Below are 16,618 nucleotides of genomic sequence, written 5' to 3' on the forward strand. Positions count from 1 at the left end.
GAACCCATTCAAACACAACATGAAGTTAAACCACTGAAGTTTACTCAAGGACCTCAATGTAACTCAAAAACAAAATACCCTAAAAAGAATAAACAGACATTTCAATAACTAGCGTCTCAGTAACAATGGTGTGTACTGACATTCTGAAGGTCACACACCACTGGTGAGCAAAGGTCAGTGTACAAGAACATGTGGCATCAAGTGGCTGTTCCCTGCTTGGCCAGCCATCATTCCTGCAGTATATTCCATTGTGTGCGGCAGACAGTGTTGCTCTAACTGGCAGCTTCAGGTGCTACCTACATCGCCACAGGGGTCCTTGAAGGTCAGGGCAAGAGTTGAAGTTGCAGTAGAAACTTCTATGCAAAAGCTATGCAGTCCCGAACTCAAATAGACAACCTGCGAGCCAATGTAACATTGGCCATCACACTGAATTGACATTTATTATAAAAACATGACTTTGTTTCTGAATAATACAATATTTATAATAAGATGTAAATGGATTAGAAATGGATTGTACACAGAAAATGATATCCTAATGGTACTTGGTATGGTGTTTTTTCAAGTTCGCTGGTTATTCACAAAGACATTATGTATTTCAAAGAGTAGAAGACCAATGATTTCCCAACATGCCTCTGTCTAAATTTGGCAAGGTAGTTAAAAAGTGCACCAGTCGCAGTACTATGCTCACTAAGCACAATGTGTCAAGAGGTGATCAACACATAGCTAGCTGTGTCTGTTGAGGTCATGATTCCTTTAATAAAAATAACATAAATCACTTTCAGTAGGACATGACCATCATGTCAGTATATATTTCCACAAAATTCATATAACCCTTATAATTTGATCTTGGACAGTAGAACTACCTAACCTAAAGATTGTTAGATTGTTTGTTTGTTTGTTTGTGGCTTAACGTCGCACTCAGCAATTTTCCAGCCTTATAACAGTGGCCTGTAAATAACTGAGTCTGAACCAGACAATACAGTGATTTACATCATGAGCATCGATCCACACAACTGGGATACAATGACATGCATCACCCAAGTCATTGAGTCTGATCACCCAATCCTGTAAGTCACCTCTTACAAGCGCAGTCGCCTTTTTCGGCATGCATGGGTTGCTGAAGACCAATTCTAACCCGGATGCTCACGGTGTCTTATCTGAGGTCCCCACATTAAATCCAGGTTAGGATAGATCCAAGCAACCAATAATGGTTGTCCCCTGTGACTAAAAGGACTGACAAGTCAGACTCGGTGACTTGGTTGATTGTGTATCATCATACCCCGACAACATCGATAGTTGCGCACAATATTAATCACATGTCAATCAATATATGCTGCTATCATGTAGATCGAATATCGCAATCAAAACTTACTATCTTGTCTGAAAAATTGAGGCATGGTGCATATCGTGCATCAATGGCATAAATTCGGAGGTAGGACATTTTCCAAAGTTTGCATGTCACGCAGCAAGTGTCAAGTGACATTTCAAGTGCCCATATTGAAATTCACTTGCCTGATTTACATAATTTGAAATTTCCATTAGTGTCCAACAAAACAAGCATCACAACATTGCTTTCTTTTTTCACCACTACAACAACATCACATCCCTAGAAAACATGGCTTATGATTGATTATGGTGGCAGAACATGTGTATTAAAATGTTATTTGTCATTATTTTTCCTGTACAATTAATTTGGCATATCTGTTATTGTCATAAAAAGCTCAATTCCCTTTTTGTGCCTGAACAGTCAACACAAATTCTGACAAAAAAAGAGAGTTTCTTTCAATACTATGATTATAGTGTGCCAGAATGGCAACCTCAAAACTGGTTTATTAACCAATTTCTATTTTCATGCCAAATGTTAGGTCAATATACAGCTGGAACAAATACATCAGCATAATCTCTAGGACTGCTGATAACTGCCTTTGTTCATACATTGTAGACTAACATTTAGTCTCTGAAATCTTATATTACACAAGATCCTTCTTGACTCTAAAAAAAAAGAAATTCCCTATGCTGATGTGGAATAGAGCTAGCTTGAGCTGGCTAGACTTGCTTTTGTATGCATTTCTAGATTATGTTTTTATCATAAAATAAATATATTCCACGGTCATGGTGCAGGACTAATACATTGTTGCATGGGCTCTTACAACAACACTCTTCAGCTTGACAAGAGCAGAAAAAGACATACTTGCTCCAGACAATGACAAGTGGCAGGCAAAAGGATTCATGACTGATTTAATATTTACAGCTTTATTCACTCGCACCATTTCTGGTAAAAAAAATGTGAAAAAATTCCCTCTGATTATCATATCCAAACAATTCCAATGTCTTGCTGAAGACAAATAGGTGCTATTTATGAAATAACCGACAAGAAAATACACAGTAGCAGAATCATTGTGGATGAAATTACATCCAAAGGACCAGCAAATTGACAACAGTGACATTTTGTCGAGCTTTAAGTACATGCCACTCGACTCTCTATTGATTTCGAGGGAAAATCTTGCTACAAGACAATCCTATTCAAATCGTTAAACGTCCAATCAATTTCAATTTTTTTTTAAGTGTTACATACCAGTAAGGATACAATTTCATCATTCATAAAACTTCTCCAATCACATAATTACCCTTGGAGTTTTTATGCCTGAAGCAATCGGACTGAAAATTGTTTACGCTCTCTGACTGCTAGTACTGAGAGAGCACCAGAGCAGACTGAGAGTTGAACTGCCATGGACGAAAGCAGACAGAGAATATTGCATGGTTGAGGGTAGAGGTGGAAGGTACGGGGTGGGGGGTACAGGGTGGAGCCTAGAAGGTGGAGGGTGGAAGGTGGAAGGTGCAGGGTGGAGGCTAGAGGGTTGAGGGTGGAGTGTACATGGTGGAGGCTAGAGGGTGGAGGGTTGAGGGTTGAAGGTACAGAGTGGATGCTAGAGGGTGGGGGATGGAGGCTAGAGGGTGGAGGCTAGAGGGTGGAGGCTAGAAGGTGGAGGGTGGAGGGTACAGGGTGGAGGCAAGAGGGTTGAGGCTAGAGGGGGGAGGGTGGAGGGTGGGTGGAGGGTAGAGGTGGAAGGTACAGGGTGGAGGCTAGAGGGTTGAGGCTAGAGGGTGGAGGGTGGAGGGTGGAGTCTAGAGGGTGGAGGGTAGAAGGTACAGGGTGGAGGCTAGAAGATACAGGACGGAGGTACAGGGTGAGGGCTAGAAGGTGGAGGTGGAAGGTACAGGGTGGAGGGTAGAGGTGGAAGGTACAGGGTGGAGGGTGGAGGGTACAGGGTGGAGGCTAGAGGGTGGAGGCTAGAGGGTGGAGGGTGGAGGGTAGAGGTGGAAGGTACAGGGTGGAGGCTAGAGGGTTGAGGCTAGAGGGGGGAGGGTGGAGGGTGGAGGGTACAGGGTGGAGTCTAGAGGGTGGAGGGTAGAAGGTACAGGGTGGAGGCTAGAAGATACAGGACGGAGGTACAGGGTGAGGGCTAGAAGGTGGAGGTGGAAGGTACAGGGTGGAGGGTAGAGGTGGAGGCTAGAGGGTGGAGGGTGGAGGGTACAGGGTGGAGGCTAGAGGGTGGAGGGTAGAAGTTGAAGGTACAGGGTGGAGGGTGGAGGGTAGAGGTGGAAGGTACACTGTGGAGGCTAGAGGGTGGAGGGTGGAAGGTACAGGGTGGAGGGTAGAGGTGGAAGGTACAGGGTGGAGGGTGGAGGGTAGAGGTGGAAGGTACAGATTGGAGGGTGGAGGGTAGAGGTGGAAGGTACACTGTGGAGGCTAGAGGGTGGAGGGTGGAAGGTACAGGGTGGAGGCTAGAGGGTGGAGGGTAGAGGTGGAAGGTACAGGGTGCAGGGTGGAGGCTAGAGGGTGGAGGGTGGAGGGTACATGGTGGAGGCTAGAGGGTGGAGGGTTGAGGGTGGAAGGTACAGAGTGGAGGCTTGAGGGTGGAGGATGGAGGCTAGAGGGTGGAGGCTAGAGGGTGGAGGCTAGAGGGTGGAGGGTACAGGGTGGAGGCTAGAGGGTACAGGGTGGAGGCTAGAGGGTGGAGGCTAGAGGGTGGAGGGTACAGGGTTGAGGGTGGAGGATGGAGGCTAGAGGGTGGAGGATGGAGGGTACAGGGTGGAGGGTGGAGGGTGGAGTGTACATGGTGGAGGCTAGAGGGTGGAGGGTTGAGGGTTGAAGGTACAGAGTGGAGGCTAGAGGGTGGAGGATGGAGGCTAGAGGGTTGAGGGTTGAGGGTAGAGGGTGGAGGCTAGAGGGTGGAGGGTGGAGGGTACAGGGTTGAGGGTACAGGGTGGAGGGTACAGGGTGGAGGGTGGAGGGTACAGGGTGGAGGGTGGAGGGTAGAGGTGGAAGGTACAGGGTGGAGGCTAGAGGGTGGAGGGTAGAGGTGGAAGGTACAGGGTGCAGGGTGGAGGCTAGAGGGTGGAGGATGGAGGGTACAGGGTCGAGGCTAGAGGGTGGAGGGTGGAGTGTACATGGTGGAGGCTAGAGGGTGGAGGGTTGAGGGTTGAAGGTACAGAGTGGAGGCTAGAGGGTGGAGGATGGAGGCTAGAGGGTTGAGGGTAGAGGGTGGAGGCTAGAGGGTGGAGGCTAGAGGGTGGAGGGTACAGGGTACAGGGTGGAGGCTAGAGGGTGGAGGCTAGAGGGTGGAGGGTACAGGGTACAGGGTTGAGGGTACAGGGTGGAAGCTAGAGGGTGGAGGATGGAGGGTACAGGGTGGAGGGTGGAGGGTGGAGTGTACATGGTGGAGGCTAGAGGGTACAGGGTGGAGGCTAGAGGTACAGGGTGGAGGCTAGAGGTACAGGGTGGAGGCAAGAGGGTGGAGGCTAGAGGGGGGAGGGTGGAGGGTGGAGTGTACATGGTGGAGGCTAGAGGGTGGAGGGTTGAGGGTTGAAGGTACAGAGTGGAGGCTAGAGGGTGGAGGATGGAGGCTAGAGGGTTGAGGGTACAGGGTTGAGGGTACAGGGTGGAGGCTAGAGGGTGGAGGGTGGAGGGTACAGGGTGGAGGGTGGAGGGTAGAGGTGGAAGGTACAGGGTGGAGGCTAGAGGGTGGAGGGTGGAGGGTGGAGGGTACAAGGTGGAGGGTGGAGGGAACAGGGTGGAGGCTAGAGGGTGGAGGGTAGAAGATACAGGGTTGAGGTACAGGGTGGGGGCTAGAAGGTGGAGGTGGAAGGTACAGGGTGGAGGGTAGAGGTGGAAGGTACAGGGTGGAGGCTAGAGGGTGGAGAATGGAGGATGGAGGGTGGAGGGTGGAGGCTAGAGGGTGGAGTGTGGAGGTGGAGTGTACAGGGTGGAGGGTGGAGGGTAGAGGTGGAAGGTACAGGGTGGAGGGTGGAGGGTAGAGGTGGAAGGTACAGGGTGGAGGGTGGAGGGTAGAGGGTGGAGGGTGTAAGGTACAGGGTGGAGGCTAGAAGGTGGAGGTGGAGGGTACAGGGTGGAAGGTAGAGGGTGGAGGGTGGAGGGTAGAGGGTGGAGGCTAGAGGGTAGAGGGTGGAGGGTGGAGGGTACAGGGTGGAGGCTAGAAGGTGGAGGTGGAGGGTACAGGGTAGAGGGTAGAGGGTGGAGGGTGGAGGGTAGAGGGTGGAGGCTAGAGGGTGGAGGGTGGAGGGTAGAGGGTGGAGGCTAGAGGGTGGAAGATACAGGGCAGAGGGACAGGGTGGAGGGTAGAGGGTGGAATTAAAGCAATGGAGTTAGTGTGTAATGCCATAAATTGCAAGACATTCAATAGCAATCAAATCTCATCTGAATTTCATTGTGACTTCACACAGAACGTAAGTATTGAAGATAAATCACTTTTAGCTAAGACGTTAACACAATTCGTAAGCCCCAACTTATTTCTTTGTAAAACAAAACTTGTACATGCGACACCTTATCCATTTATTTTCAACAAGCGTAACCTCCTTTCAAGTCCCTTAACTCGAGCTTAACTGACACAAAGTCCATATATTAACTGTCTCTAAGAACCTAACCCAAACTTCATTAACAAATCCATAATACACTACATCATACTTCTCCAAGCATATGTCCGGCCATTGAAGCTGTGTGGTCCCCACAGTAATGGACATCAGTGGTCTGTATTACAGCCATAAACAATAGGATGTACCTTGCCAGCCTGCACATTACCAGGCATGATGGGGTCATGTCCCAACAAACAATAGACATAACAGTCGACTGCACTTCCTGGAAAATATTGGGTATTCACTGCCATTATGGGGTTATTTCAAGAATCTTCTATTTATTCATGGTAATAAATTTACAGGGACTGTGAGTAGTTTAAAATAAGTCACCTTTTAACCTAGTCTGTCTTAAAGACCCTGATACAAATACATCAAATATAAGCCCATGCAAGTCTATAATGTTTGGCAAGTCTAGATTTCTGCAATATCAGAACATGAAGATAATAACTACTATTTTTTTTCTGTATGATATGTTCATTTCAGAGACTAAATGTTAGTCTACGTTTAACATGCAGTCCTGAGTTTAAACAACAAAATACTATCATAAAATACACACCTTCAGACCTTATTCTAATAATAACGTAAGAGTTAAACTAAATAAACTAATGTTGATGTGCTAAACCCTCCATTTTGTCCCAATGAGCGACATACTACCTCACCAGAAAGTCCAGGTGCCACCTGAGAGCATATTAGCCAATGACAAGCAGCCATTGTATTCAGTGCAGGATAACCGTAAGTCATATATAGGTACAAGAAATACCTCCCAATTTTTGTAAAGAAAAGACAACTATGAAATTTGAGCTTATTTTATTATCCTAGTTGCCATTACGTTATGCGAATGCCAAGTTATGGTGTAATTATGCTCACTTAAACAACTCCTATGTACACCGACACCAGGATCTGAGGGCTTCCAGCATTCCAGGTCAAAGTATTATTTTTTGAACAAGCAGAATTACCGGCAAACAAAAACACTCGAACAGAGGACATGATACAGCATATGTATATAGTTACAGTACCCATAATGGAGGGAGGTTGTTCTGTGACGGTAGTATTCAGTTAAAAGTGAGGCATAGAAATCTTAAATACTGTAATCTATTATGAAATTATTCATTCTGATAAAAAAGGTTTACTTACGTTTTCAAGAATCAGACATTAAATGCCTGGTAACAGACTTACAAATAGTAAGTCGAAATGCATATAAAAGTATTTGTCATAAAGTCTTAAAACTACTCTCTAAAGTTCCATATTAATCTACTGTCAAACCTCATTATCTCAAACCTAGCAATACCGTGTCATAACTTCGAGATATCCGGACAACAAGGCATGGATATCCAGACAGATCAAGTAAAAGTATTATAGATACATAGCAATACTTTGCATACACAAGAAACTAAAAACACATCATGTGCGTGTCTTGACAAGTTAAGTGTTTTTTGCCGGCAATGATTAATAAGAACTGTGGCAAATTATGTACAGTGTACACATGCCGTAGGCATTGCAGCAATCACGATTTGGTCTGAAACAAAGTAACACTCGCTTCAAGCTTGTTAATTCAGAGCTTGGACAGTGTAACTAGTGTCATGTGGCTTTGATTCCTATAATCGGACTTTGATTTGCAGTAATCAGGAAGTGCCACCATGTTTTTTTCTCATGTCTAGTCACTTTTTATTTATCAATAAAGATTACCATTACAACTGGATAAAAACATAAGTACATAATTGGTTAAGTAATTGGTTTAACTAGAACTGTTCTGTAACTGTGATGTTAGATGTGTGAGGAAAGGTACGAGATATACCTGCGCTTTTCAAAATTGTTAATGTGACAAATGCAAACTGCGACATAAAGGTACAAAATTCTATAGTAGAGTTCAGACCGAGTCCAACAGAGTTTGCATTTTGTATTATTATCTCTAATTCAAGGTAAACAAGCAAGTTTATATGTATTTATATAGTGAAGCAGTTGGGACCGGAGAATAGGTTCATCATATCGGTACATTCGAGATAACAGAGTTTGATATAACGAGGTTCGACTGTACATGGTTTTGACCCTTATGATCATATCATAAAAATGTATTTGTCAGAAATGCTTCAAATTAAGATTTTGACAAAGTTTGCTTTTTAATTTTCAGAGTTTGAACTTTATCTAATGATTAAATCATTTCATTTTCACAAATGATAAGACAACTTTAGACTTCTAGAAAATAATTTGTATTTTTTAAGCTTGAAACATCTATCTATCCTAAGCATAGATTTCTCATCTCAGCCTAGTCTGCCTAATTTCACCAGTGCTGCACTGCACATGCTACATGCTCTAGCGACACAGGCCATGTTAGATTCTGTTATGATTTCGTCTGATCATGTTTCACATGGTTACATTTTATTTTCTCGATCGCCAGTGTGGCAACTGAAATCAATGCTAAGCAGGTTACTAAAACAAGGGATATGTTCCCCTTTCGTTAGGGGTCTCATCGAGTGCTGCGTCAATTCTTGTAGACACAGAGTGGAACAAGGTAATTGACACATAATTTAAACTCAAACCAGACAAGCATGGACAGACCAACAAAGAAGCGGCCATTTATTTTCAGAAAATGTCCCATAATTTGAGGTAGACATGTAGAATCCTTTACAATCCCTAACAAGGCACATGTTCAAGCAGATCGTGAATACTGCTGAATATGAACTGCTGTGTGTTGAGGTCACAGATCTTCTCAGTTTGAATCACTTCAAACTTGACAAGTATATTCGTATTAAATAACTGCTGCAAACTAACTTGATGACCGTGATCAATAATGTGTGGAGAAACAGCTTCCAAACAATGACATTTGCGATTATAGGGGTTGCAATTTTTTTCTCACAATGATCAAATTACTCAATTACTAATTTTTGATGGAGAGATCATGTTTGCTGGAGCATGCATACACTAAAGAGGAATCGGATTGGTTTTATTGACTCGCCTGACACAACTCTAAACAATGATTGGTCTACATTTATCATTTAAAGCAAAATGATGAAATGCTGCATTGCATGAAATCAGAATTACCAGTTTATGGTAAAAAGACAATGTACCTGAAATAGTCCTGTTCTCAGTCTAACTAGCATGGAACACTGCTTAGTGATAGCTTTGAGATGCATGCTTGTCCAAGCTTTTGGCTAAAATACCAATTTCATGGAAAAAAAACAACATGTGAAAGGAGAAAAAACAAAAAAACAATGTTTTGTTTCTAATACTTTGTCTTAGTAACTACAGATTTCTATTTCTAGCACTTAAGTTTTCTATTTCCTGATTTAAAGTCAACTTATTACTGCTGCCTTCTGACAAAAGGTCCAACACTTCCTTCTGACAATGAGGACCCTGAAAGCAGGATGGGATCATTTGTACAGTGACACTGGTATTCTCTGCACTAAATGTAGTGTGCGAAATAAGCGTTTTGCTACTTTCTTTCGGGCTAGTGAAATTTAAAAATGGGTAGCCCGAATGACTAGCTTCACTTTGTATCTAGTGAGCTATAATATTGGTAGGCAGCTGTCAAATATTAAAGTTCAAAATGGGGATGGAATTTCATGCCAAACTGGTCAGTAGATTCTATATGTCTGATTTCAGGGATGTGCTGTAACTTTTATCATGTTTTTATGGCCTCTTGCCACAAGGTCTGCAAGTGACAAGAACCTGTTTGATATTTACTTAGGAAAAAAAAATCTTTCTCTGATACACAATTTCTCCTTGTAGTTATGTAGACATAACTGGCTAATCAAATCTGAAATTGGCTGGTAAAAATTACCCAGCTGGCATAGCCAGGTAGTACTGTTGAAAAGTGTATGTTGCTGTGTAGTGTAACAAACAAACAAAAACAACAATATCTTCTTGTGAGATTTTTAAAATGATATGGCTTGCAATTATTTCTTAGTGGATGAACTGATGTTGCTAATTCATGTGCCAGTTGCATATAAATAATCAAGCTCTGACCAGCATGAAGTTGAACAACAATCAACACCAACATGTACTAAAGACATGCAATCAGTCAAGTCCCCGCAATCTGTCAAGTCCCCGGGTTAGACCACCTGATCCATCTCAGTGTGACCAGCAGAGGTACATGGGTCCTATTATACCCTGGAATCCCAGTGGTATATCTTTTTATAGTTTGCTGCAATATCACAATGGGCATTGAACACTGGGCTTCAGTGCGACCAGTAAACACTCCCTCTACTGGGCTCTAAAACTGATTGCATGAAACATGCAGACCATACTTAGAGGCCATTAATATCACCTGACCATGTCCACTGCTACAAAATTCCATGTCAATCCGGACAGAGGGCACAGGTGGCCCAGTCATCTCAGTCCCTTCCTTTGGTTTGCAGAGTTGCATCCCTTAGGTATGCCAGCATCCTATGATCATGGATTCTATGACCAGATTTACCCTAATCCCGATTCTTCATTTGCCAGCACCATACTCATACATCATCAAATGTCTAAGGCCAAATTCACTTCAGGATGTCCTCCTGCACAAACTGACACAACCTGATATGCTGAAATACCACTCAAAATGGCATTAAACCCTAATCACAATCCTGGAAATCAGTTGTTAATAAATAAGATGTAATTGTGTAGCATCATCGATGAAGTCACCGGCCTTTCATCAAGTCACCGGCCTTTCATCAATCAACAGTCAATGAAGCCTGAACATTCTAAATACTCACTGTCCCCATGAAGAAGCGAACCTTGACCTTGGGCTGACCTCATGAGGTGTGTCCATCAAGTGGACAATGTAGTCTACACCATTACTCTGGTTACATCCTCGAACCAACAATCCTATGACAACACCATCTATATTCAGAAACACTTAATATCCTGGGTGACTATCCTGTGGTCTAGATCCACTGACGTCACAGGTGGTGACAATGTTGTCTATAGATGCCAACGATGAGGGAGAAATGGACATGTACTATACAACCTGTCCTTGTACACACCATGGAGGGCTCATTTACCAGACTGTGTGATGATAGTGACATTCCTCACATCAGCTTTGACATGCCTGTCACTCACAGCAGGGATATAAACACAGCTTATGAGAATAATCCCATATGACAGAGGGGAAATATTTACTTTTCCAAGTAGTGATATCATACAAGGACAACCCTAAAATATCACAAAATATTTACAAGCTCAAACAATGATATCCAATCAGCCCACCACCCTAACGCCACAGAAAGCCTGAAATTCTACAAAATCCAAGATACCATTAACATTAGACAAACTGATTCAGGAGAGAAATGGGTGATGACCATTTTCCCCCATGCATGAGACATGTCCCACTATGCACAAAAGGACGTATGAATGAAACTAGGAGACACTTTCCTACAGTTGTCAAAACCATAAATATCCACCAGTATTTTTAACATGCTTTATTAAACTGTTGTCTGAAGGTGCAAGAAATCATCTGGAATCAACCTTTGCAAGTTGGATCTTCTGACACTGTATCTGAAGATACTCATGCATGCTGTATATAAGAACAAATCAACCTTGAAAGTGGGTTTCTGGGCCTGCATAGGGTCCTAGTACCACAGATTTGTTTGTTTGTTTTAATTTTGAACTCAGCAATATTCCAACCATATTGGGGCTGTAAATAATCCAGTCTTGGCCAGACAATCCAGTGATTGACATTGATCCACGCAATTGGTACCGGTATATGATGACATGCAATCATAGTCAGAGCCTGACCACATCCATTAGTTTCCTCTTACTAGTATAGATTGCTCGGGCCAAGAGTCTAACTTAGAGTCCCCACTGAATTCCAAGGCGGACTAAGCTAGAAAGGTGTCTGCATTGCATGCAATAACAGAAACAGCCCCATCAACACCTTTTCCTGAAACATGTATCAAGTACAATCTTGACCTCCCCTCATCGGGGGACAGTTCACCTGACATATGTCCAATGGCATATTACAACTTTGAAACACAAGTCCTATGCCACTAGCTACCTTAAAAACAAATAATCAGCAGCACTTCCAGTTTCATGACCTTGACCTTCAATCTCAGGCTGGAACTGCCTAAAGATCATGTATATAAAGTTTCATCACATTCCAATTAAAAGACGTTGTGCATACCCACTGAGCGACCCTAATCCTGACCCTGAGTGACCCTGACCTTCAATGTCATCCCATGAAAGTCATCTTCAGCAACCCATGCTTGCCATAAAAGGTGACTTTGCTTGTCAGAAGAGGTGACTAATGGGATCGAGTGTTCAGGCTGACTGACTTGGTTGATGCATGTCATTGTATTCCAATTGTATACCCATGATGTCAATCAATGGATTGTCTGGTCCAGATTAGATTATTTACAGATTGCCGTCATAGAGCTGGAATATTGCGGAGTGCAGCGTTAAACAACAAAACAACAAACAATGTCGTCCAATCCCACATGAGAACATTGTCTTTAACAAACTAAAGTTGTGTTACAGATAGGAAGTCTCTATATCACACTGACAATACATACTGAATGAAACTATTAACAAGTGATTCATTAATGAACTTCAATGCAACCTTGACATTTGACACAATCAGGATATATGATAGGTATATATGCACTTTTTTATTTAATGTCTGATATCTTCTCATAGGTAATAAATGTCATATTTTTGTATTTGTTTAACTATGACCAAAAACATTAAACAAATTCTGGAACATTCAGCCTCGTATGTTCCACTTTCAAATGACAAGAACAAGCCAGTGATAGAAGAATCACATGTACTGTTATTCTACTGGACTTCAGTGGATCAGCAAATTATTCCTAAGTCGTTTCATGATGCACAACAAATCTCCATCAATCTGCACTGCAATCGTACTATGTTGAAATGCAAAGTTCAACATTAAATCCTCAATGTGCCATCTGCTCTTTCTGAAACCACACAAAAACAAATACACTTTGAAGCAATTGGCATAGCTTATTTCCTCAACTTCCAGCAATTTGCAAATATTTACTTGCATAAAAGTTTTCCCTTCCTCACCAATAACATCCCATGATAAAACAGAGATAGCCCTTCAACATCTTCCTCCTTCATTCCACACTGTCAGCTTCAGAAACCAAGACTCAGCAATGGATGACTACAGTATTTTCATCAGGAGTTAGTCATTCATTCAACACAAAACAGGACGGTTAAGTAAGCTTGACCACATGAAAGCAAATATGTTCTGTGTAAAACTTTTGAACAATTGAAGGATCTGCACATGCGATATGTTTAGTGAGTTTGATTTTCACCACTTCTAGAAATATTCCTGCCATGTCATGTCAGGGGACACCCAGATTGGCTTCACACACTGCACTCTTCTGGGGAAACAAACCTGGACCTTCAGGCATGACAAGCCAATGCTTTGATATTGACCACTGGGCTCCATCATCATATCCTGAAAGTTCTCTACACTGTAGTAACATGTGCTGACAACCAGGTCGTTGTTTAATGCCGCACTCAGCAATATTCCAGCTATATGAAGACAACCAGGAAGACCACAGACATGGCAGTCCAACAGCTGTGCTTAGGCCCATTAAGTAAGTGGGGGAGTTGGGTTTAGCATTGCTTTGAACAATATTCCAGTTACATAATCATAGTGTCAGCTTGATGTGGGAGGAAAGCCCAAAGTGAGAACCCCCTAAAGAGCATTGCCACATGGCTAGCATGGACGGACCCATTTCTTGAATGAGTGAGTAAGTTTAAAGCCACTTTGAACAGTATTTCAGGTATTTGATCTTCAGCTTACTGAAGGAGGTGAGCTAAGAGTGATGCAATCATAAGATGTTTTGCACCTTGCAAACAAGGAGATATTATAAAGGTAATCTGGCTTTTGACCTATGATCTTAGGATCCAAGCACAACTAAGCGATGTAACTCTGCACAGCAAATTGCCAACATGGAACATCAATGTATAAAATCAAATCTAGGCACCAACAAACAACACCCTCAGCGATTTGTTTTATAAGGAAATTTATATTTAAAAGATTGTGCTCCTGGGGGCATTCAGCTTATATTTTACTTCCATTAAGTGGAAATAAATTGCTGTCAGGTAGAAGTTTTCAAGATGTGCAGCCACAGTTACCTTGGTTTGGGCCTGATGATGATGACGGTGCGTGCAGCTTGTCAATCCCCAGCCACATTGGGAGGGTGCTTGGAAGCTGAATCATCACCTCTCCACATATAAACTGAACATATTTTGACTCATTAAGTGTACTGACACTCATTACTGGGTGTGGATTATTTCATGACAGGAAGTTGTAGATGGTCTCCCATGTTTACAGCCACCGTGATTCAGTTTGGTTGGTGTGAATATGACACCTTTATACACAAATTCTTTTTGATGATGCTCTGGGCTCCCGGAGTCATTACCGGATGAAAACAGATGTTAGTTTGGAACTTGCATGTAAATGAAACAATAAACAAAACTTGCAAAAGTCAAAGAAAGTTTGAAGTTTCCAGTTGTTTTCGTTGTACCACTGAAAATTCCCTTATCTTCTAAATGTTCTTTTTTAACCCCCAAAGAAGTCCATTTATACTGCACAATTACATTCAAGTGGAAGCTCACGGTGCAGTATTATTATTACCACGGTCAATGGATCAGAGAGCACTCAATTTTTATTATCAGCTCCCTGGGGAGTATAGAGCCCCACCTGCCAAATGAGGCACTAGCAGGTTAACAGTCACATCACCATCTCATCCTACCAGGTATCCATTCACTGCTGGGTGAATAGAGGCATATTTGGAACAAAGTCACTTCCTTAAGACAAACGTGTTTGACTATCAGGAGTCAACCTGCGGAACGCTTCCCAACTTCTCGTCGGGACCAACATGGCCCGATTTGTAACTGTAGCCAGGGAAACATGTAGGTCTTTCCACCCACCTTCCAAGGTTCAACTTGCAGGGTGAAGGACACTCATTTCCCGCCACCATTGAAGAAAATAACAATACCCTCGCTTAGAAGATAACATAGTTCTTCATTATCCAAGGAAATTCAATTCCATTATTACATGCCAAAGAGAAAAATATATGAATATACAGACAAGATCATGCACAACATCAAATAAATATCGCTCGTGCTGAGCTGAGCTGCTTCAGAAGACTGATACTAAATGGCACAAAGGACTGGCAGAATGTGTTTGTATTGGTTTTCGGGACCCAGAAGGTGGTGGGAACAAGTCGAGTCTGTTGTTTCTACGTGATTTTCTCATACTTTTTTCTTCATAATCTTTGAAGAGAAAAGATTGAGTACCAGTTAGAATATATTTACATCTTTACTCATTCCACTGTTTTGAACATTAAGGTTACCACAGCACTAGTGGAATGTGAAGGTCATGATCCTCTGTATGAAAGTTACACACAGCAAGGAGAGAAAGCGTGGGTCAATGTCTCACCTTGATGATTCCTTGGCACTGCAAGTCTTCACAGTCAGCTGCAGACCTGTACTCCTGGAATGTGCCGCCATCACTCTTACCATGTTGCAGAATGAAAGTGAGGTTCGTGCCAACTGAGACGGACACCTCGAAGGTGATGGTGATGTTGACGAAGGCTGCGATGGCATTAAGGTTGCTGTAGGCCTCTGGGATGCATGATGGGAGATAGTCCGAGTCATTCAATGGAACAATCTGAAGGTCTTGGGGCTTAGGAAGCACTACTGTCGCCACAAATGACCGAGTCAAGGATGAGATAGCGTTACTAGCTGTGACCTCTGAAATAAAACGCACACAAATTCATTATGGTTACACCGTCTGGTAGTCTGCATGTAAAAAGTCTGTATATACAAGTTCCTGGTTGTAGCCCTTGGCAATGTAAAGAGATGCAAGTGCTTACATGTGTTATGTTAAACTTAGATGAACAAACGATGAATTTAAATCAAGGATAAACTTGAAATCAAACCAAAAAGGAGACAATGGTTTCACATGACGTGTGTATTTGACGTGAATTTCATCGAATATGCTCCTAATCTTATTTCTAATGATTTGCATCTGGAGCAAGATAACCAGAGTTTCACGTTACGCAAGAATTGTGTGTATTTGATGAGATTAACATCGAAGCACCCTTAATCTTATTTCCAAAAATTTGTATTTGGAGCAAGGTATCCAAGGTTTTACACAATGCAGCAGTACTTTGTACTTGACATATGATAGTACTTGACGCTGATAGATTTACAGGAGATACACTTCCCATGTTTTGTAGTCAGGAAACCTAAGACTCTGACAAGTGAGTGAGTGAGTTGGGTATATGCTGCTTTGAACGGTATTCCAGTTATATCATGACATGACATGCCCAAAGTGATGCAAGCCTTAGACATAACCACTTTAGGGAAATCCATGTTTCGATAAACTGCAAAATTAGACCACACCTACAAGCAGACAAATTGTTTCACTATTACCTAAAAATAGAATGGGCGAGGCTTGTATTGCTTTATTGCACTAAACGGTGTCACTGATTTAAAAGTGGAGTCGACAGTTCATCTGTGCGTTAAGATAAAATATGCATTCTGTTTTTATTGCTGACATTACTATTTATTAGTAAATAAAATATGCAGATTTACAGTTTGCATACCAGCCTATGTGGTTATACCCCCATAAAGGCAAAATATATTGAAGTCAATTCTTAATTAAGTGAACATTTTATCACACTGTAGTCAGCTGTCTTACAGCTCTATCCCAGCAGCCTGTCAGGAA

General features: G+C 42.5%; 1 protein-coding gene across 3 annotated transcripts in view; it reads right to left on the minus strand.

Moving 5' to 3' along the window:
* LOC139473393 (polycystin-1-like protein 1) overlaps window positions 1-16,618 on the minus strand; it is a 235,293-nt gene that overhangs the window by 159,660 nt on the left and 59,015 nt on the right. For all 3 annotated transcript variants that reach the window (XM_071255959.1, XM_071255957.1, XM_071255956.1), the window contains exon 6: window positions 15,326-15,639. In XM_071255959.1, the coding sequence (XP_071112060.1) occupies window positions 15,326-15,639 (314 nt within the window). The remainder of the gene's footprint in view (window positions 1-15,325; window positions 15,640-16,618) is intronic.

The sequence above is a fragment of the Haliotis cracherodii genome, unplaced genomic scaffold (assembly GCF_022045235.1).
Source record: "Haliotis cracherodii isolate W230 unplaced genomic scaffold, xgHalCrac1.p SCAF_28, whole genome shotgun sequence".
Classification (NCBI taxonomy): Eukaryota; Metazoa; Mollusca; class Gastropoda; order Lepetellida; family Haliotidae; genus Haliotis; species Haliotis cracherodii.